General features: G+C 40.5%; 1 protein-coding gene and 1 long non-coding RNA gene across 2 annotated transcripts; one reads left to right on the plus strand and one right to left on the minus strand.

Moving 5' to 3' along the window:
• The first annotated feature begins 1,749 nt into the window (after positions 1–1,749).
• On the plus strand, positions 1,750–12,790 carry LOC144655589 (dual serine/threonine and tyrosine protein kinase-like). The gene is made up of 5 exons (XM_078515877.1): positions 1,750–2,511; positions 3,980–4,879; positions 6,498–7,045; positions 10,318–10,564; positions 11,242–12,790. Exons 1-5 carry the CDS (start codon positions 1,870–1,872, stop codon positions 11,698–11,700), a joined length of 2,796 nt encoding a protein of 931 aa, XP_078372003.1. The 5' UTR covers positions 1,750–1,869; the 3' UTR covers positions 11,701–12,790.
• Positions 12,791–17,554: 4,764 nt separating this feature from the next.
• LOC144654248 (uncharacterized) lies at positions 17,555–19,590 on the minus strand. Its single transcript, XR_013570884.1, has 3 exons — positions 19,504–19,590; positions 18,419–18,469; positions 17,555–18,032 (listed from the first exon to the last, which is right to left on the minus strand). It is a non-coding gene; the product is annotated as an uncharacterized LOC144654248 (long non-coding RNA).
• Between the last annotated feature and the right edge of the window lie 2,309 nt (positions 19,591–21,899).

The following is a 21,899-nucleotide window of genomic DNA, read 5'->3' on the forward strand; positions in this document are numbered from 1 at the left end:
GTTTACACGAATCGCTCATTAATCAATTAAAGCAGAACTTGGCCCCATTTTATGTTGTTTAGACTCTTTCCTCTACATAATGCTTTCTGTTATCAAATTTTGGAAGGCAATAACTAGTTCGAAACTTACAAACTAAAAAGACAGAATTGGACCTTAGTGATTGCCGTATCAATTAAAGTACTTCGTGACATTTACAAACACTTATAGATGTTAGTGTGCAGTTCATTGATTTTCCTACCGCTGTTCTTGGTGGATCGTTCTCTGATATCAACTGTTTATTTTTGTTGTGGTTTTTACATTCGGAAATTCTCCCAATAAACAAATAAAGAAAGCAATTACATGTAAAATACTTTAGCCATTTAGTGAAGCCAGTTTCGATACAACTTTTAAGTTGTTGCTGGTTTCCATCACTTTTCATTCAAACGTATCGAAACATGGCTTCTCTAAGGGCCTGATTACATGAGCCGGGCTGGCCCGGCTAGCCGGGCTGGCTCGGCTAGCCGGGCTGGCTCGGCTCGGGCTGGCTCGACAACCGGGCCAGCCCGGTTAGCCCATTATAAGAGCTAACCGCAAGCAATCTAACGTGGTGTAATATGTCATCAGCTGTCTCCACATGGTCTGAAGCAATGCTTCGAAGTGATTTCCGTTTGAAAAACTTTGCCGACAACTCTGATTTGGACTATGAACTCTGATCACGCGCGCGAGTCACACCACCGCGTGACGTCATCCATGTGTCTGTACTCTGATAGATCATGGTAAGAACCAATCAAAATGCGCGTAGAAATCAGGCTATTATATAAAAAACAATAATCCCAGCGGACTATGTTCTATACAGGATGGGGCATTTTCACCTCACATAAGCACGAGGCATCGTAAAATTACGGTTAAGCCCACTCGCTTATAAGTCCCCTCCACCGGTTATAGGCCCATCTACCTGGAAACAGAAAAATACATCCGATTATAAGCCCCCCCCCCCCGGATATAAGCCCCCCTCTACTGGATGACAGTACTGAACAGGGCTAAATGTTGCCTTATTTATATGCGTTTTTTAACTTAAAAACGGATTTCGATCAACACTCCCGTGGCTCGTTTCGAAACGGTTTTTTTATTCCGCTAATAATATAAGCCCTCCAGGATGAAAGCCCCTCCGCTTATAAACCCACTCAAAGGCCCTTATGAAGTTGTATAAGACCAGGATTTATAACCGGAATTTTAAGGTATTTCCCATCCCGAAAAAAAGGAAGTTCAAAATATACAGAAACTCGAGATAAAGTACCCGGAATGGACTTCGATTCCTTTCTCAAGCATGTCACGCATTTCTTCCGTATGCCACCGAGTTCGTCCTGCTACGTGACGAACTGACCGATTTTATTATTTTTATTATTTTTAACGTCTGAAAGGGCTTTTAAAGGATTTATTTCAAGGCACGTACTAGATCCTTAAAAACCTCTTTTTCTCCTCTGCTTCTATTTAATAATTTCCCTCACGTGATTTACTAATGATATTAAGCATAACGTGTGCAGACTAATTCTTGGAATAACGACGATCTATTGAGTTCTAGATCTATCTTTATGTGGAGATTAATCGTCTTTCACTTGATGTGTTGATGGCTCCTTTCGTCATTGATGTCACGCATCACGCAATCTCTTTAACGAAGAGGATCGAGACAAAGGAAACCAATGCCCATATATGGGTACAGAGCTTTTGATTGGTTGACGAATTTTCTAGACAGGATCGACTGGTCGCAAAATAAAATTGCTCAACTTAACTGGAGCAAGAGTCAAATTGGAACTCGTCCGAACTTTGAGGATGCGTTGGGACTTGGAAAAATGTAGCTAACGTTCAATTCATTAGTAGCCTTCTTCTTCTATGATGGCTGCGAACCTTCCTTACGAGATAAGCAAGTTTCAGGAGCATTCAAGGCTACTAAAGCAGATAAAACGAGACACGAATCGATACTTCCAGGAAATTCAAGATTCGGGGCAGTTTAGCCAAGATGTCTTGTCGGCATACCTTCCCGAAAACGAGTATCAGTCTTTATCGAGAGTCTGCGAGAAACCCCCAACGATCATTGTAATCGGACAGACGTGCTTCGCTAAAGTCTGCGTGATAAACGAGCTGCTAGGAGAACCGGTTCTTCCCGTGGTCGGAGAACTCGACAGTCGAACATCATGGCGAATGATTCGGATAAAGTACGGCAACATTTCGAATGTGAGTCTCGTTTTGCCGGATAGTTTTGAACTGGCGGCGAACCTGGACGCATATGAAGGCTCGTGGGAGTGTGTTCCGAGAGCAGATCTTGAATTGAATGAGATGCAAAAAGACGACCCAGCGATGGCTACTGCAGTAGCTGAAGTCTCATTGAGTCATCCGTTGTTGAAAGCTGGGGCAGAACTTGTTTGCTCGCCGAGCAATCACGAAGGGGATGTGGAAAATATCTTCCGTGCCTGTTGTGAAGATGTACTTCCGATTATTCTTTACGCCATAGAATTCGATATTTTGACTGAAAAGGTAGGTACACTGAAAAGCGAGAATCCATTCAAAACTCTATTTACACGAATTCATTGTTTGAGATGTTGATTTCGTCCGCGCATGCGAAGATACGTTTTCTCTTGCATTCGAAAGAACTCGAAGAAAGAAAATTCCCCTGAAAAGGCTTGGCTGGGATACAGCGAGACAAGACGCTCGAACGCCTTGTTGATTGTACGAATTATGTAATGTGGCTATGTTGTTTTTGTTGGTTGCATGTGTTTGCTTATTGTTTAGAAATGGAGTTGTTGTGGTTGCCCTTTCTTGTGAGGTTTTGCTTTTAATAACAATCATAAATATGAAAAATGATCAAGTCATTAGAACCGCATGGATTTCCACATAATTTATAGTTAATTGTTGTGTGTATGCAATAGATTGTCTAGAACAAATGAACAATGTTGAACACCTTGATCCATATGATGCAATTGTAACCTACATGTGTGAGACACACAGGGTTAGGTTACTATCAACAAAATATTTCTGGGAAAATGTGCACTACCGGTACTTTAAAAGAAATCACAGAAGGCTATATATCACTGTAAAGCAAAAAAATGTAGAATCCAAAAATTATAATATTTTTAACCATTTTGTTTTGACACGCGCAATCCCATTAATGCAAAACTGACAGCGTAATGCTTAACTGAATTACCAGCCGTTATGTTACCACGGACAGCCAAACAGACTAGACTATATCACTCAAAAGATACATGTAACAGGCTAACAAATTATTTGAGGTTTTTTCATGGTTACTAAGAATGTCTATTTTGAAGTCAGGCAATAGAAAATTATTTTGTTGTTGTTACACACCAGGACATTAAAAAGAAAAATTAAATGTTTTAATTTCCCTAGCCACACACACACTTTGGTACGTTAATAGTTGAGGGACATTTTAGCCAAGTTTTGTTAAAATCTGACAAACAAACAACCCTCTTAATTCAAGGAAAACAAACCAAGTTTGGCTTGGAGTGGAAAGAAATTCACAGTTTTCGCACCTTTATTTAAACATGTGACAGAGTCTTACAAATGTACGAGGCAGGGAGGTGTGTGAGGCAAGACAGTGAGGCATGCGAGGCAAGGCAGCGAGACATGCCAGGCAGAAATCCCTACTCCAAATAAAAAGGCTACACAAGCTACCAAAGCTAACAGTAGGCTAACCGGTGTGCTATATATGCTAACAGGAGTGCCATTAAGGCTAACCTAAGTGCTATTTAGGCTAACTGAAATGGATCACATGCCTCGCTGCCTTGCACGTTGTATTGACCCCATGTGTCAATGTGGTTATACTATTGACCAATGATATGCCATAAAGAAGCTCCTTGCAAGTCTTTCGGGAAAGATCATTTCACAATCTTGCAACATTACAGGAGAATGTTTTTTTTTTATGTTGGAAAATTTATAGAACTAGATTATTATCATTACATTTTTGTACAATTAATTTTATCACTTTCAGGACAAGCAAGAACTCCTACAAGTGAAGGCTCTAGCGCCAGACATGGCTGTTTTCTTTGTCAAGTGTAATAGAACTCCACCTGCCGAGCTTACAGAGTCCATGACAGAATCAGCTCGTAATGACATCATTCAGGCCATGGACCAGGGAATCATTAACAGTGAACCAAAGATGAACATTCAACAAAATGGAAAGGCCACTAAGACAAGACTGTTTGAGCAACTTTGTGAGTTAGAGTACTTGTCATTGGAGGAAGACGATTGCAAAGTGCCTGAGAACCATGAGCTGACAAACAATACCATCTTAATGTCTGCACGACCTAAGTCAAATCTAATAGAAGACTTCTCACTTTTTCCATGTTTTCTGCTCTTTGTGCGGCAAGTGCTCAAATACAATGTGGTCTCAGCTGCAACAGTCCTGAACGAAGCTCATGTGAGAGTTCTAGGAATGTTCATAACTACAGCATTTGACATGGCACGTGATATGGTTATCACCCCACGAAGACTGGATTATGCCAGGGAGAAGGAGGAAGATCTGTTTAAGGCACTGATGGAAAGTGCAACTCGCAAGCAGGAAGAAATTAAAGAACTTATACACACCGCAATATGCTCACTATCACCAGAAATTTTAAAAGAAGTTGAAGATCTGAACTTTGGTGGAATAAAGGTCTCATCAGATGGTGAGCTAGCAAATCCCAAAGATCTCCAATACTGCACCACAGTGATTCAGGAACTTGTTCTTGCAAGAATAAACAATTCTGTAGCAGAAGGATTGATCAGCTCAGTAAAGTATCTCCAAGACAATTTTGTTGGAACTCTGAAGCGGTGCATTGAAAGCTTAGAAAAGATGGACAGGGAAGGGGTTTATGATAATGGGGAGTCTGCAACATCATCACTTAGTCATGTGAGTACAGCTAATTCCAAGAAGGTTGTCGGAAAAAAGCACAAAAGTGCACACGACAAGACCAAAAGGTGGTCTGGGTATTTATTTGAATTTTGCATATTGGCCAAGAGGAAATGTACAAGTTTGTATTTTTTCTCAAGAAGATTTTGTTTTTTTCTCTCAGGAGGTCTTTTTCTGTAGCTTTACTTTTACTGACGCGTGTCTTTGAGTTTTGAAAATTCTTCTAAAAGTCAGCGTGGCTAAAAGTACCTCGTTTCCACATGCCAGAAGAGAAAGAAAACGTCAGTGCAAATTCGTATTTGTCGTGTCACCATCTTATTAGTATTCAGCACATGCAGTAGCTCTCTTCTTCTACCCAACAACAGAGAAGTACCTTTCAGTCTTGTCGCTTGCACTTTTGTCCTTTTTTCCGACAACCAAATATGGTTGTAGTCTTTCAGCCATTATTAAGAATTATTGTTGTTAATTGAATATTTCTCTTAGGGTGCATTCCTTGAGTTGATCCAGATCAGGATCAGTGATCTAAGATCATTCAGATGATGGTGTATCAAAGAAACTGGCGAATCCTTACCCAGAGCAGATTTGCCGGTTCCTTTGATGCACCATCATCTGAGTGATCCCGTATCACTGATCCTGATCCGGATCATCTCAAAGAAATGTACTGTAAGACTGGGTTTTCACTAGTGATGGAGTTGGAGTAGTAATTGGAGTTGTAAGAGCACTTACATTAGACCTAGGAAATATTGAAAATCAGAGGCATAAGCAAAGTGGTTACTTGACTGAATCCGAGTCATAAGGAATCACTGGAGTGTTTCCATTTTCTTCCTATCCCACCTATGACTCTGTTGCTTACAATCCCGAAAAGTATCTATTGTCAGAGCCACAAGCAGAAGCAGGCAGAAGAACAAACCAATCACAATGCTAGTTTACGCACCCTCTTGTTCATACTTTTGTGGAGAAAACAAACAAACTAATAGTACTTTGGGATAAATTAAAACAGTGATTCATATGAATAAAGAAAATTTTCTTTTTGCAGTGAAAAGCCGATGACAGGTTTTAATGATTTATTGCAGGGCTGTCTTTGAGTTTTTAAGCAGCCATTACATTGAAGTCTTCACCCGTATCATCATTTCGCTCTGTACGCAAGTGTGACACAACACAAATCAACACTTTCACTCGTAACATCGAGTGAACTCAGCTGTAACCGGTGCTGTGGGTTATGGCCCTTAATGACAGCCCTGCATTGTGTATTAAACGAAAGTCAGTTGCGATGCGATTATTGTAACGTAACGGAAACACGTTTTACATTTTTGTTAATCTTTGGGTATGTTTTGTATGTCTGGCATGGCACGATTCGCGGTCTTCCTTGTATTAGATGTTAGATGGAGCAATGACAAGCCACTGGAAAAAAGAACAATTATTATAAAGAAAAGAAAAAACAGTTTTATAAGCTGGCTCGTACATACTATTTATGCATATATATATGCGTACATGCAGAGTATACACATATACGCATATGCGCATAAGCATACAGGTATTTTGAGTATATTTTGGGATGCTTATTTCTTAGCGGAACTGTTAAGTTTTAATTTTCCTGTTTGTTTTTTTTTTCTGACAGGTGTTAGACTCAGCATACCAAATTGAGGTTACAGTGAGAGCTAGTTCATCACTAGCTCGACTTCTGTGGGAGAAAATGAAGCAAGCCCTCAAAAGTCTTCCTGGTCAAGCCCCTCCTAAGGTTGATGGTGCCTGGAAAAAAAAAGTAGCTCAAGACATGCTTACCAGTTTGAGTGAAACACGGTTAGCCAGACACATATGCTTGCAGTTCAGAATGCGACTCCAGAAATCGCACGAGGCCTTTTCAACATCCTTGAGAATACTTGAAGCACATCACTGTGGAAGACTTGAAAAAACTGAGGAGAAACGCATGAGAGTGCGCAAATGCCATGCTCCCAAAATTGCCAGACTTGCTCTGGAAAGTACTTCACTGAGAGATATTGTTGTCTATGGAATGCCTCAGATGGGTCGGGAAGTTGGGAGGGGACAGTATGGAGTTGTGTACTCATGTGAACGTTATGCGGGCCACAGCCCATGTGCTATCAAATCCGTTGTCCCTCCTGATGATAAGCATTGGAATGATTTGGCCTTGGAATTTTTCTACACAAGGTATAGTATGTGTATGTTTACGGCAGAATCTGATTTCTCAAACCCTCAATTTCTTTAACCTTCCTAGAACTCAACCCAAAAGTTGTTTCCCTTGGAAAGATGAGCGCTGCTATCTTTGCCTGATTTCTCAAACTTCCTGATTTCCAATTTTCATTTCCCTTTTGAGACATTCAAAATATCAGGATTCCACATTTGCTTCAATCTATTTTTTTTTGTTAACATTTCTCAGTAACAGTGACTTTGTTAGGGTAAAGTCACTCTTGGAGCACTGTTCCACACTTTCTGGGCATATTCTGGTTTTCGTAATTAACAATTGAAGGGCTCGGTGCAAAAAGGGTGGTAGTGATTTTCCCTTGAAATGAACATTATCGAAACAGCTCCAAATTTCGCATGCAGATTTGTTTACGTGTGCTTAACACTAGCTACTGTCCTGTGTTTCATTTCGTTGTTCTTTCCTTTGTTTTCGAAAAATAACGTATGCAAAAAAAAAAAAGATTTTGTAACTTACATTGTCCACAGTAATCCAGTACTAGACATATTTCTACCCATCACGTGTGCAAATCTTCCCTCGAGGCACTTTATTACAGTCGTCCGGGATGTAAAAACAGCTTTTCAGAAACCAACTTTGCTGACCGCCATGTTTCTCATATTTAATTTGCTCCCAGGCGGTGGCAGCGAGGGACTGGGACTCGCTATTCTATTGTGACGTCTTAAGTCACATGTTAGTGGTTCAAGTACAGAGACAAAAATGGCGCTTTTCTTAGGAAAATAAACTACTGGTTCGTTTGAGCGCTAGTGCGTCCGCTTGGCAGTTGAAGTACATCATTAAGTCTGAAAACCCGTAAGTCCCACAGCATTTCTCGAAGAAATGAGAGATGTTCGGCCTTTGTATTGTACAATAGTGCTTTTCAGCGTTCAAGAGAAAGTTGTCTGACAAAGGCCGGCGGAGCCAAGTGGTAAATAAAGTCTAAAAACACAGATCTCTTGTCGGGAACTATGTCAGCATGAGTTTTGAAGTGTCCCCTTAGGTGCTGCAGCGACAAAGTTGCTGAGAAGCGAACTGGTTTTAGACTTTAAAAAGTTCTTTAGATGTTTTGCAGGGCACCTTCCCTTCGCAAAATTTTTTGTGTGGCCTCATTAAATATTCATCAATCAATCTGTCGATTCGTGCGAACGAAAACCTCAGAAGTTTATCTTGTTTTCGCGGGATTTTGTAGATGTGTGATGATGTATAAAGGAGTGGAGATAGAAGTGAGAGCAAGCCGGCAGCACTTAACTAAAAGCACAACTAGTATAAAGTGAAAACACCAGCAAACATATTCAATCAATCAGTCTATCACAACAATCAATCTTTATTTCACTTTCACCTCAAATTACAGCTAACGGTAACAGATTAGAATAGTCTTGCCTGAAACAACAAAAAGCAGCTAACCGCAAGGGTACTGCATTCAAACCTAGCCACAAGCAAACTGGCGTGAAAGCTTCTGCACGAAAAGCGTGATCTAAGTGTTAAGGCTGACTCTGATCCTAAACTTAACTTGAAACGCTAACCCTAACCCTTATCCTTGGGGTTTAGCTTTTTCGTTAGGGTTCAGCAGCCCTTAACCCTAAATTTGAAATGAAACCCTAGCCTCAAACCTTAACCCTAACCCTTGGGGTTAGGTTTAAGCTTTTTCACTAGGGTTAAGCTTTTGTGTTCGGGTTAAGCTTTTGCGTTAGGGCTAGGCCTGTAATCCCAAAACTTTAGCTGGTTTCATTGTTTTGAGGAACAAAAGGTTTCCTTTGTTTATCGTTTGTGAAAGAAAAGTCCTGAAGAGGCCGCCAGCAAAATCTTGTCTTTTGCATTTTTTTTTTTCGGAAACAAAGGAAAGACTAGCAAAGTGAAACGCAGGACAATGTTTAGCACATGTAAACAAACTAACATGCGAAATTTGGAGTCGTTTTGTCCATGTTTGTTTTCGGCCAAAATCACTCCCGCCTTTTTGCACCGAGCCCTTCAATTATTCACTGAAAAGGAGGTAAATGGTGGTGGATATTTACTGGGCTGCGAAGCGGCGAGGTAAATATCCACCACGTTCACTGACACTGAGATGAATAATTGTTTTAGTATATACCACACAAGTTGAATAACAAGGGGACCTAAACATCACTTACGGTAAACAAAGTGACGCGCGAAGGCAGTTTGTTTTATTCTTTAGCTGCTACTTTGCTAATCACCTCCGAGTTAACCAATCAGCGTGCGCGAAAAGCACTATTCACTTGTGTGGTATATACTAATTTGATATAAAAGTACCTTCTTGGGTGCAATGCTAATCTAATGTAATGTTACCTTCCTCCCCACTTCCTCCTCTGTGGGAGGCACATGGTGTCCTAATGGTTTGTTTGAGCCCTGGCCGGGGTGTGTTGTGTTCTTGTGCAAGACACTTTACTCTCTTAGTGCCTCTCTCCAGCCAGAAGAATAAATGGGTGCCAGCAAATTTAATGCTGGGAGGTATCCCTGCGATGGACTAGCATCCCATCCAAGGGGGAGTAGAAATACTCCCTGATGCTTTATGCTTCCGAAATAGTCAAACTGGGGTAAACTCCGGGCCACTAGGCTTGACGCAGACTTAACCTACCCCTAACTCCCCTTCATCATTTTGTCATGTTGCTTTGACAGTTTACCAGCCCGAGTACCCTTTTGATCAATATCAAATTTCATTACAAGTTGCTAAGAGGCTGACAAGAAATGTCTTTATTGCATTTTAATTATATTTTATTCAGTTCTGTGATCCCCTTGAGTTATTAATATTATTCGAAATACATAATTGCATTAAGGCACTGAATACCAATTTTATGAGATATGACACAGTTAACAGAATTTTGATGTCGAGCTTGGGAGTGTAAAAGTTAATACATGTACTTGTAACAGACCACCATAATAACATAGCATTATAGTTAACATGATTTATTGCAAACAAAAAATCAACAACCAAACAATGCATAGTACATGTACACGATATATACTGGATATGCCATTTTTTCTTTAAAAACTAATTTTACATACAAACTTCTGTTACACTGAACAAGGACAAGCCTTCTGTTGACTACAGGATTTAAAATAGTCTAACTGTAACTCAAAATTTCTTCTAGCCTACGGGCTACAAGACGTACAACATTACTAGCCCGACTGCATCTACGCTACCGGCTTGCTTTACTTAAATAAGAATTGGAAAGATTTTTTTCAGGGTGTGTTATATTTAACCAAAACTGTTTTGTTTTCCTTTCATCAGGTCCATACCCAAACACAGTCGCGTTGTCTCCATCATTGGGTCAGTGATTGACTATAGTTATGGTGGAGGCAGCTCCCCAGCTGTCCTGCTGGTCATGGACAGGCTACAGCGGGACCTGTATCAGGGGATCAAGACTGGGCTCAACTATAGAGGCAGGCTGTTGGTTGCTCTTGATGTGGTGGAGGGTATCCGGTTTCTGCACAGCCAGGGTCTGGTGCACCGCGATATCAAACTGAAGAATGTGCTGGTGTGTATATAGACATTAACTTAATGGCTGAATTACATGATAACTAGAGTCAGGGAGAGTTGATGGATGACAGTATGAGAACAGTTTTCTTCAATTTTCATCAACTATTATCATCGTGCAGTCTAACGAGTCGAGAGTCAGTTTGGCTCTTAAACAAGGACGAATTCTTGTTGACTCTCTTGAAACTGTGAACAGGTTCAAATTCGATGAGAGCGGTGGTCAAATGAGAGTGAGAGTTTGAACTCTGTTTGGCTCTTGTTAACTCTCGCTGTCGTTTGATCCTGCTTTAGATGAATACAGTCTGTGGATGATGACTTCACTCGGAAAAATAATCATCCGCTCAGAAGTAATCCCTTGTTTGTCATTAGTTCTCCAATGCGGTCAAAATGTTACATGTACTTATTGTTAATTCGGTTGTTGGTCCACACATGCTGAATAACACACTTTGATCATGCGGAGTTAATCACGCGCAAATGCAAGGGAAATTTTGTTATGTTACTTTAAGAATGTTAAATGGATGGAAGAGATACTTGGCAATGCTTTATGTTTGTGAAAAGAGAGCCCATTTTGAGCATGACGATTAAGAACTCGCAGTTGTTCTAAAAGTGTATTGAGTAAGAGGACAAATCTCCTAGCCTTGATACTGTAGATAATACTAGGGTTTTCTTCGTTTTTAGTTGGATGCCAAGAACCGTGGTAAAATAACTGACTTGGGATTCTGCAAGCCAGAGGCCATGATGTCTGGTTCCATTGTAGGCACACCCATTCACATGGCCCCAGAACTCTTTTCCGGTCGCTATGACAACAGCGTGGATGTGTACGCGTTCGGGATCCTGTTCTGGTACATTTGCGCCGGGACGGTTCGTCTTCCCTTAACATTCGAGCAGTGTGCAAGTAAAGACCACTTGTGGTCGGCTGTTCGGCGCGGCGTCCGACCCGAGCGCTTGGCGAACTTTGACGACGAATGTTGGACGCTAATGGAGGCTTGCTGGTGCGGCGACCCGTGCGGCCGACCGCTTCTTGGAGTCATTCAACCGAGGCTGATTGAAATCATCAAACGAGCAGAGAATCGGCGCAGTGGCTCGGTCAAACAACGACGGGATAGACCTTATAAAGAGCTAGAAGCGTTGCTTTAACGAATGAATGTCTGGCAGAATGTCTGATTAAATTGGAAAGTTCGATGAGCAAGCGTTGGAATCGCACTGAAAAGTGGCCTTGCTTGCCAACGGCCAGCGAAGTACCAGAGGGTATTTGAAGTGCCTATCAAACGAGATTTAACTTGTTTCTCTTGTCCTGTGCGCCACTGGGCGCGATAAAGACCTGTAGACCTGTATGAGAATGATCACCTAAAATTGTTTTTTGGATATTATTAACAGCATTTCCAGTTTCAACTTACTGCACTAAGCGTATATCCCACTGACATCAAAGCTTCAAGGTTATTTAGCAACTGTATAATTGCATTTGAACACGGTTTAAAATGAGTGCATGGGAATGAGAGAAGGACAGTGTGTAGAAGAAGACTAACTGACGAAGCCTCGCCCCCCACAATGTGTAGCCTACTTCTCCAGCCCCCCTCCCTACCCCCACAATCATTCCCCCACACCCACAATCACCCCCCCTCCCCCCGCCCCCCCAAAAAAGTAATTGTTAAAGATAGTTAGAGCTTAGGAGTCGTAAGTGAGAGGCCAGGAAATACAATGTTTTGTAACTTGGAACATATAAAGCTAATAATCAAGATTCCTGTTTTGAATTACCGGGCTTTAGGCAACAAATCCTAAATGTTTGCGACAAGATGTTTGTATTTACATACGAGTCACTGTTAGTTGAAAGAAACTCGTATATTTGTTTTTCAAAGGACAGGTGAATAGACTACTGGGATCTTTATATAGGGGCTACACATGGAAATCGATCGAGGGTTTTTGAATTATGTAAATATTGCAACCAACCGATATTTTATAGGAACGAGAAATTAGACAATTATTTTTATGAAGTGAATGGCAACCGCGTGTTCTGCATTTCTCTTAAAAGCCAAATGCAACAAGCAAACAAAACAAACAAAAAAGAACAATGTTACAGTAATATACAATCGACAATGGTGTATAATCCATGCGAAATTGGGAACTGAGTAAATTCAATGAGTATCCATTTTTCTCTCGAGACAAGTCAGGAAGCAGTAAATCGAAATGAAGTGTATATAATATTTGTCTATTAAATTATTTTTCGCTACTCGTGTTGTGTCTCGTTGCTGGCTGGCAGTCATTCGCGTGCGAAGATAGCAATGTCGCTTGGCGGGGAGTGGGGTGGGGGACTCATGATCAAGGCAAGAGCTATCGGAGAAATAAATTTCGGCAGAATGAGAGAAAGGCGACTACCTCCGATAGGTGACCACGACCACTTTAGGACTGATGGTTTAACGTTTTCTATTGTTTAAAACTTGGCATCCGGCCCTACCACTTGTGCCAATTACTCAGGGGTAACGAAATGCCTTGCTGCCAATATTAAACAAAATAACATCTAAGAGTTTGCTCTTAATGAGTGCAATTTATTTTGATGTTCGATAGCCGGTTCATTGTGACAGTACACCGCTAGAAGAAAGCAACTTGAAAAAAGCACTAAAATCTCTCGAATTGCCAGATAGTCTAAGATGTGTCCTTGAATAGAGCGTCTCTGGGTTTACGGATGCGTTTCAACCTTGTTGACAAAGAAGGAAAAGGAGAGATGCCCTGGGAACGAGGCTGGTTGCATTTGTGCCCTCTCGAGATCTTGGGCGCTCTCCATTTGTTCGCAAATTCCGGTTTGGGGGTAAATGGAAAACGTTTTTTCGGTTTACCCGACTGGAAAATTCCCGGAAAAAGTGGAACTGCTCAAAAGGTAGTCCCGTTTTCCCGGTTGGAACGTCCCGACTGGTTGCTCGCGTTCATTTGCATTTCCCGGTAATCTCTACCAGTTCCAGGCCCACCGCAACCAAGTTTTCATCGCCATATTGTAAACAAAATGGCGTCAGAGGTCGATGTAACAGTGTTTATGTTGCTTGCTCGCAAAGCACTCAATTTGTTATGTTAGAATCTCGTTCGTTTACTTTTTAAATGTAGTTTATTCAAGTTTGTTTGTTATTTTAGTTGCATTATTGTTGTTTAAAGCACGTAGTTTTGGGCACGCGTTTTGAATGTATTTATACGCAACATTTCAGCTAAATTGATTAGAATTCGTTATATTGTTAATTTTCAGTTTACGATCGTTGATCGTTCATCCTTGATTGTTGATTGTTTTTAATCGTCGCAATAAATCGCCGTTAACCGCAACTTTGGTTTTCCGTGGTTAATTTGCACCTTCGAAGACGACCCGTAAGATAGTCTAGGCTTGTACCGAAAGCGTAAAAAAACATTAAATGCTAAAAGAGGTGCTCGTTTTTTGCCAAAAAAGTGCTAAAATAATGCTAATTTTTTTAAAAAGTGCTCGTGGGTTACATAATAATGCTCACTTTTTTCCGATTTTAGTTAGATTTTTCAACAATAAAATATAACGATCAATGTTTGATGTCAGAGTACGCTCTCGAGCTATCTCTGCCTTGGCTGGCTGACTTCCATTGTTCCTTGATGACAACGTGGATGACGTCATCTTGGAAGGAGTGTGATGAACTGGGTTTCTAGAAGACAATCACTGACGTATCAAACCGATCAAACCTATTCCCCAGGCCTCCTCGGCTCCTTTGACTAAAATGAGGGCATAATGCATCTTTGGACGCCATAAATGAAGTCAGATTGTGCTTTTTAACACAAAATTATACAAATAATCAGTCGAAAATCCAAAATAATGCTAGCAGTGCTTTTTTGGATAAAATGTAAAAAAAAAAAAATGCTCGCGAAGCCAAATAATGCCAAAAAAAGTGCTAGCACTTTCGGTACAAGCCTAAGATAGTCCCTAACACCTCGTTACCACACGCCTTTAAAGCGACACGCCTAGAAGATTGTTTGTTTTGTCTTGATTTCATTTTGGCCCAGTCGCTGCAAGCGCCACACTCACAAAGAAGAGAAATCCCATTCCCATTTTCCAAAGTGTTTGTCCCATTGCCAGTGGTAACATCCCAGTCCCAGCGCACGAATCCCATTTTCCCAGCCCAAAAAGAGGCAAATCCCAGCTCCCATTTTACCCTTTCAGGACCCTCCATAAACATATCATATCAGCAACAATCATAAACAGATGTTTGGTGGCAAACACAGGCGAAATTTGTGACAAAATGGAACAACATTTTCCCGTTGAGAAATTCCCGGGAAGTCACACCAAAATTTCCGGATTTTTTTTTCTAAATGGAAAGCGCCCCCTTGACTCGCGATCATAAGCAAGTAACCTTGAAATTTTGGGTGGTTGCTTACAATAGGTTCGACTGGACAAATTCTTAATGTCAGTTTTGGCATCCAAGCAGCAAGGAATGAAACTTGTCCAAAATGAAGATTTCGGATGCTGATCGAAGCGGGCGGCCGGGTACTGGGCATTCGGCTTAGTAACCGGGCCTCACGTTGCGACAAAAGCTTGGTTACCCAAGTCCAGAAACTTGCAGAAAAATGAGTCGTTTTTGTGCCTTAGACAACTAATCTATTAATAATATGGACAGAGAAGCTAAGAGGAGAAAGAACACTTTGCTGTGAGTAATTTGTTTTTATTTACATTTCCTTGTGTCCGTGGTAGTATTACTGGACTTTGGCTGAACGAGTCATACGTGTGACTTATGCAAGTCTTATGCAGTTCTCCGAGAAAAAGATGCGTGGCGAATCCCCATTGACGTGCACACCACTTTGCCACCGCAGTCGCCATATCATGCCGTAAAGTAAACCTCACCGTGACTGTTCTTCTTCCTTGTGGCAATTAAACTATAGCCTGCGTTGCAGACGAACAAAACCCCGGTATAGTGCGTCTGCGAATTAGAGCACAAAAGCTTGTTCCGGCCCCCCGCGTGTTACCAGGGATTTCTATAATAACCTCTGATTGGCTTTTGAATAGGGCCGTTCTTTCGTGCGCCGTAATTGGTTGAGTGGATCTCGATATGCTGTCAGTTGTATTATTCGGAGGCGTTTAAAGTTGAGTAGAGCCATAAGACATTGGTCTGGCTTTCCGTTTGTATATTTTTCCCGGATATTTTGACACCTCTGTTTTACATTTGTCATATGTAATTACTATCGCGGTTAGTCTTGGAACATTCATATTTGCAAGATATTTTTTGAGCTTTTGAAATATTCCCTCTGGTCCTAAATTTTTCGTGAAGATGTCTACTACTTGCATTCTGCATTTGTAATGCCGGGTCCGGCTGTTTATTGTGTTGCAAGGTGTGTTGCTTCTCATCACGGATGACGGACGTTCGTTGTGTGACATTCTTTCACCACAAGACAAATGTAGATTATTTAACATTTATACCATGACCTTTTTGCTTGTCAGTTGTGTATGCTTCTTGTCGTTATCGTTGTTTTCTTTTTTTTATGAGATAGTTCGAACCGGCTGCTTTTTTACCGCTACAAACGCTAATTCTCACCGATCTGGTCCGATCTGCCGTGATCGCCGCCAAGTTTGTTTTGTATCTGGTCTTCGTCGAAAGCGTAACTATGGTTTCTCATGATGCACTCGACCAATTACGACGCACGAAAGAACGGCCCTATTCAAAAGCCAATCAGATGTTATTATAGAAATCCCTGGTAACACGCGGGGGGCCGGAACAAGCTTTTGTGCTCTAATTCGCAGACGCACTATACCGGGGTTTTGTTCGTCTGCAACGCAGGCTATTAAACTAGTGCAACGAGTGCATAGGAATTCTCAACATGCCACAGATGAGCTGTTAGGGTTTCTACGACTCCTATGAAAAGAACGGGCTTCACCCTGACCTTCATATGCCACTAACTGTCTCACATAGTTCCAAGGCCTTCTAAGCCAGTTAAGGTAAGTTGTTGTTTGAGTATATTAGGATGGTTTATAGTGTCGCACTGAAAATGTAAGTCTGGACGAGAAGACGAATGAAATCAGGTCAGACTATGTGTAATCGGTATTTACAGGGTGGTGAAAGCAGATTTTTAAAAGGTCCTTTACTTAAAATATTTCGAACAGATGCATCGTGGCTGTAATAATTTAATTTATGAAGCGCTACATTAAGTACATGTCTTTCAGGTATATGAAAGGGGTACCTTTTTTCAGTAAAAGCCTAAAGGTATACGAAAAGGGTACAATTTCTGTCAAAATGGTATATAAAAGGGTAAGGGGTTAGAGCTCGGGGTAACCTGAGATCATGCCCTCCCGCCTGATCGCAGGTTAAGCTCGGGGCGGAGCCTCCCCGTACAAAACTTTTTTGTGTACCCCCCGGGAGTCCAATGTGAAAGTCCGCGATCATACCGATCGTTAATGCTCAAATGGGAACTCTGTGCATTTCCAAATTAAAAAAAATCGGAATGACCAGAGTACGCGTTCTTTGTGCTAATAAAGGAAATGTGGGCTCTGGGGACAAGAATGGACACCGTGGGACCAACACTAACTGCCTGGAAGTGTCCGTCTAAGAAAATATCTCGGGTCACCTGATACGGACAGTAAGTTGGAAAAATCGAGTGAGGGCGACGGTTCCCTTTTCTCAAAATCCGCAAGTTTGTTTGTATACTTTCCAAAGAAACTTGCAAAGGTTTGGTCAAATTTGATAACCTCGACCAAAACAAACCATTAACCAATCGCTGCTCAAAGTTTCGTGCACGTGACATTATTTGCCTAGCAACAGTCTAAAATTCAATATGGCGGGCGATAGGATGCGAGGAAAGAGTACAGAACAACATTACGAAGCAATTTCTTCGAATGGATTTCATGCTTGCATCATAATAGATCGTGGAAATGGAAACAGAAACGTATCGAATAAATTATTGTCCAAAAGTTATATGTGTATTTTGTATCGATCTCAAATAATGTTTGTTAAGCAACAACGTACTGTCCCGAATAAAAATGACAAAGTGAAGGAAGACAACGGTGTTAACCGGAAAAGCGTTGTTTATTAACATTAATATGACAAGCTTCTTTCTTCATTTAGGCTTCGTTTCCTTGCATGGGAGAAGGCGGTGCTGGTTTAGTTGTTCAACAAATTATCTGTATAAAATATAAAAGACACAACAACAGTAAATACATTTTGCTTTTGCAAATGACACTGAAGACTGTATTGAAGTTTTCGATTGCACAGGAAGCGATGGCCCAAGGGGAAAGCTAAAATTACGTTTAATTTGCATATGCGAAGCGTCTTTAGGATCAAAAACGAAGACATCTCTCACTATGAAATGAAAATGAATACCTGTAGCTTATCTCAAAAGCCACATCCGATCCCTCGCTTCCCATTTCTTCGATGGCCAGTGAAATCACAAAGAATGAATGCCCCATTCCACCGGCGTGCTTGACATTTTGCTTCTATTTCTGATGCACCGGCGTTCGCTTCGTTGTGGGCTCGCTTAATATATTTCTGGCAACAACAAAAATATAGCGGGGCTTTTAATTCGTGTTATACCAAAATGTGTACGTACAGAATTTTATGTCAGGATGTGTGCCAGTAATATTGTCGAAACTTGGTCTTGGTAGACTTGGTATTTCCGGAAAATATTATGTGAAAGATCAGTTTATTGTTGTATATTCGGTGATATGGAAAAATTCGTTCAGTGACCGATTCGTATAATATAGACTTCAATTCAGTGCACTTTCGTAACTGAGTTCACTCGATAAATCTAACACTCAACTTCAATCTTCACTATTTAAAGACTGGGTTTAGCCGGCATTTCTGGAAAATGTTTCTCAACCACGAGCAGTAGATCTCTAAATTGGTTCATGGATTCTAAAATATATACAACATACCCTTCAATGCGATAGCAGTCCAGTGGATATCAGCATCCGCCATCTCAACGCCTAGGAACACATCGATTAATCAAAGTCTCTTCGAGATATCGACGTTTTTGCATGAAGTATGAGTCGAAGGTTTATCCTGTGCATTGTTCTTCGAACTTATCATTACAGTTTCTTTGTAGTTTAGTTTAACAATTTCCTATCTTCGCGGAGGAAATGCAGCCATATTATTTTGTCAAAAATGGCTCGTCCGCGCTGGGTATGCTTTCGAATTATATTTGAAGATGAAATACGAAAGAATTTTGCTGTCTTTGACTGAAATTCCACTTGAACTGCGTAGATACGATCGCATGTTGTAAAGCCGATTCATGCAACATTTCTGTCAACGCGAGGTCTCGTCCCTAACGACCTAGGCTGATGTAGCGACCAAATTTGGCCTAATTTTTAACCGCTCCTAAGCTAAAAGAAGCCCCCATCTCTTGCATTTGTTTTAACTTCAATAATATCTTTGAAAAGAGCGAGTTTTTTGGTATGGTTTATTTTTGACTTTTGTAATTTTTAAACGATGTAAGTGCTAGTGATTATTTATTCGTGTTTTAGTTACGCAATCCATCGTTTGTGCGACGCTTTTTATAGATCGCCTTTCAGACACACTTGCGTTGTGATAAGAAAGCTGACATGTCACTTTTAAAATTGTTATATAACGTTTGTAAATGTGACAAGTCACGTTTTTTCCATGAGATCGCAAGTGATCACCCACAGCGGAAAGTAATCCCTAGAGAAATTAAAACAGTCCCTTGAGAAATTAAAAAAGTCCCTTGAGAGTTTACAAATATGTGGTTCCAAATTTTGTTCACATAACCCCTATTCTACGTTTTTAGCTTGTAAACAAGCAAAAACGTCGAAAAAATGGCCGCCATTACTAACAGCCGACATCGAAAATCAAAATATCCCCGTGCACTTTTTTAATAGCCGTGCACAACAATAAATACACGTTGAATCGCAAGAAAATAGCTTAAAGATAAACGACATATTTTTTGTGACTATGGCAAAAATCTACAAGTGCCTAAAATTTAATGACAAAGTAGAAAACATACCTGATTTGGATGCAAAATTTCAAGTGCTGTTTCACCGTACGAGTAACATTTCACATCGTTTACGCTGCTCTTCGACCGCCATCTTGATAGTAGAACTATGGGTAAATAACCCGAGTAAAACCGAACAAATAACGAATAAAGCGAAGTGAATACGAAAGTCCCCGATTTCTGAAATGGCCGCCATGTTGTGACGTAACATGATGAAGCTACAATGCTACGATCGGTATGATCGCGGACTTTCATATTGATTATAATTATTAATTTCTTAGTTTTTAGCAAACGTTTTTATTGTTCTTATGTATGGAGCAACACAACTGAACGTAATCTTGATAAACTCCAAGCGGCAGGGAGTGCCCCAGGTTACTTGACTGAGCAGTTCATTAAACGCTCCGACGTGTCAAAGCGCTCTACTAGAAACGCACAAGCTCTTGATATCGCACTATTCAGATCTGCTAGTGGACAGAAAACCTTCTACTATCAGGTTGTTAGTCTTTGGAACTCTCTGACACCCGAACTTAAACTTTGCCAATTCCAGAGAGAATTTAAACAATGCTTGAAGCGCCTACTTTTAACGGAATTCTTATGTTAATTAATTTTTATTTTTATTATATTCATAGTATATTTACAACTCTAAAAAGCCTCATCAGGGATGGGTTAATACAATTTGTATGTATTTGTATGTAAGTGTGGGTCCCGAATGCTGATTGATTGCTTTCATTGGTTAAAATGAAGCGAACTGGGAATATGAACACCCACTGATTTTAATACTAAAGATTACTTACCCAACTGCCTCTGGTTGCCCCTGTCGTCCGCTCTTAAGTATTTTTAAATAATCAAAAAGCACCTTTCCTGTTTTTGTTGGTTGTTTTATGCAATGTCCTTTTTAGAGAGAAGTCGGTGATGAGGAAAACTTCTATATTTCGCTTCTACATTTCTTGTGCTTGCCTTAGTGATCGATGAGGAAACGAAACACTGCATAAGCACAAGAAAACTGTTTACGTCTGGCTGTGTCTAGCCAATTTTTAAAAAGCACTCGTTAAAGCACTCGTTCCAAAGTCCCTGAGATTCCCCCGCGTCTGAGCATGAAGGCGGAGGCCACGGTTGATTTTGATAAAAGTTTTCCGAGGTTATCCGGAGGAGTGTAGACAAAAAAAGGCAAAATCGTTTTTGTTGGAGTAGCAAAAGAAATGGAGATGACTTATTTCTTTAAAAATATCTTTAACCCCAAATGTTTCGTTTTCCTCAATAATGTAGTCGCTTTCGCTTTCTTTGTCACAAGAGTAGTAAGAGACAATAACACTCGATACTTGTGAGTTTCTGCCGCCATATTTGCCGTGAGAACGGAGCCTTGAAACTAGTAAACATCGTGTTCGCATGCTTATGCTTATGTCGACGTTCGTTTTCACTTGGCACACACTCATCTTAAGCTTGTGCTTGTGCTTACGTTGCTAGTGTAGTGTTGCGATTGAAAACAACGTAAGGGCGAGGAAGCTGTTGTCTTAGAAGGCGACATTTGCAAACAAATGTCCGCTCCGATACTCTGGGCTCCAACCAAAACCTCAATTAAATTAAAATAGAATAATAAATAACTATTTAGTGTCAATGCACTGAATGTATTTATCACTGTTGTGCTAATTGTGGACACTGTAAACAAATAAACAAATATTGAAAACCGAACATAAACTTTTAAAAGCCCCAACCAGCAGGAGGCTAACCAGTTGGCTATTTACAAAGCGTGGAGGAGTTGAATTCGGGACGACCGAAGACAAATCCATCTAGTAGTGGCAGGGAGGCCACGCCGCTCCATGCAGTCACTGACGTTTTTTAAAGTAGACTTTATTTCTGCCAACAACGACCTCAAGTTTGAATGGGATGGATTTGTGGTAAATTGGAGGCGTATGGTTTTTCCTTAATAACGAATGTTATCTTGATGGTTTGCGTGGATTCTTATGCCCATTAGTGGATTTAAAATTGGCTTTAATTCAATAATTATTAAGTTCTGTTAAACAACTTACTTTGGCGATCAAGCTTATATCCCTTCAGTTAATGAAATATAATTAATGAGGCGCGCGCTTTATTTAGTAGAACTGCAGTAGGTTTTGATTTAGGTCTCCTTATCTATTCATTGGGACTCTTCTTATCAAGGCGAACTTGGTATTTACGTAATCATTTTTGATAGAGCTTAAATTTTATGTTTATTTTACAACGTACTTTTCCAGAGTCTGTCGGTACATATTCATAGAACTTCCGGTGAAATCGCACAAGAACTTATATTTTAATGCACATCTTGATGCTTTGTGCATAAATTATAAATTAAGGCTGTGTTTCACTCGTGGCCGAAAAAGCCAATTCTTCGGCCGTTAATAAGTGTATTTAAAGTCGCCTTTAATTCGATA

This window comes from Oculina patagonica, chromosome 5 (assembly GCF_052425735.1).
Source record: "Oculina patagonica isolate OP01 chromosome 5, crgOcupat, whole genome shotgun sequence".
Classification (NCBI taxonomy): Eukaryota; Metazoa; Cnidaria; class Anthozoa; order Scleractinia; family Oculinidae; genus Oculina; species Oculina patagonica.

Bases quoted from the DNA above. Each gene is read 5' to 3' on its own strand.
- LOC144655589 (XM_078515877.1), top strand. From the start codon at position 1,870: ATGATGGCTGCGAACCTTCCTTACGAGATAAGCAAGTTTCAGGAGCAT. The intron at 4,880-6,497 runs GTGAGTACAGCT...TTTTTCTGACAG, and splicing joins CAACATCATCACTTAGTCAT to GTGTTAGACTCAGCATACCA. The intron at 7,046-10,317 runs GTATAGTATGTG...TCCTTTCATCAG, and splicing joins TTGGAATTTTTCTACACAAG to GTCCATACCCAAACACAGTC.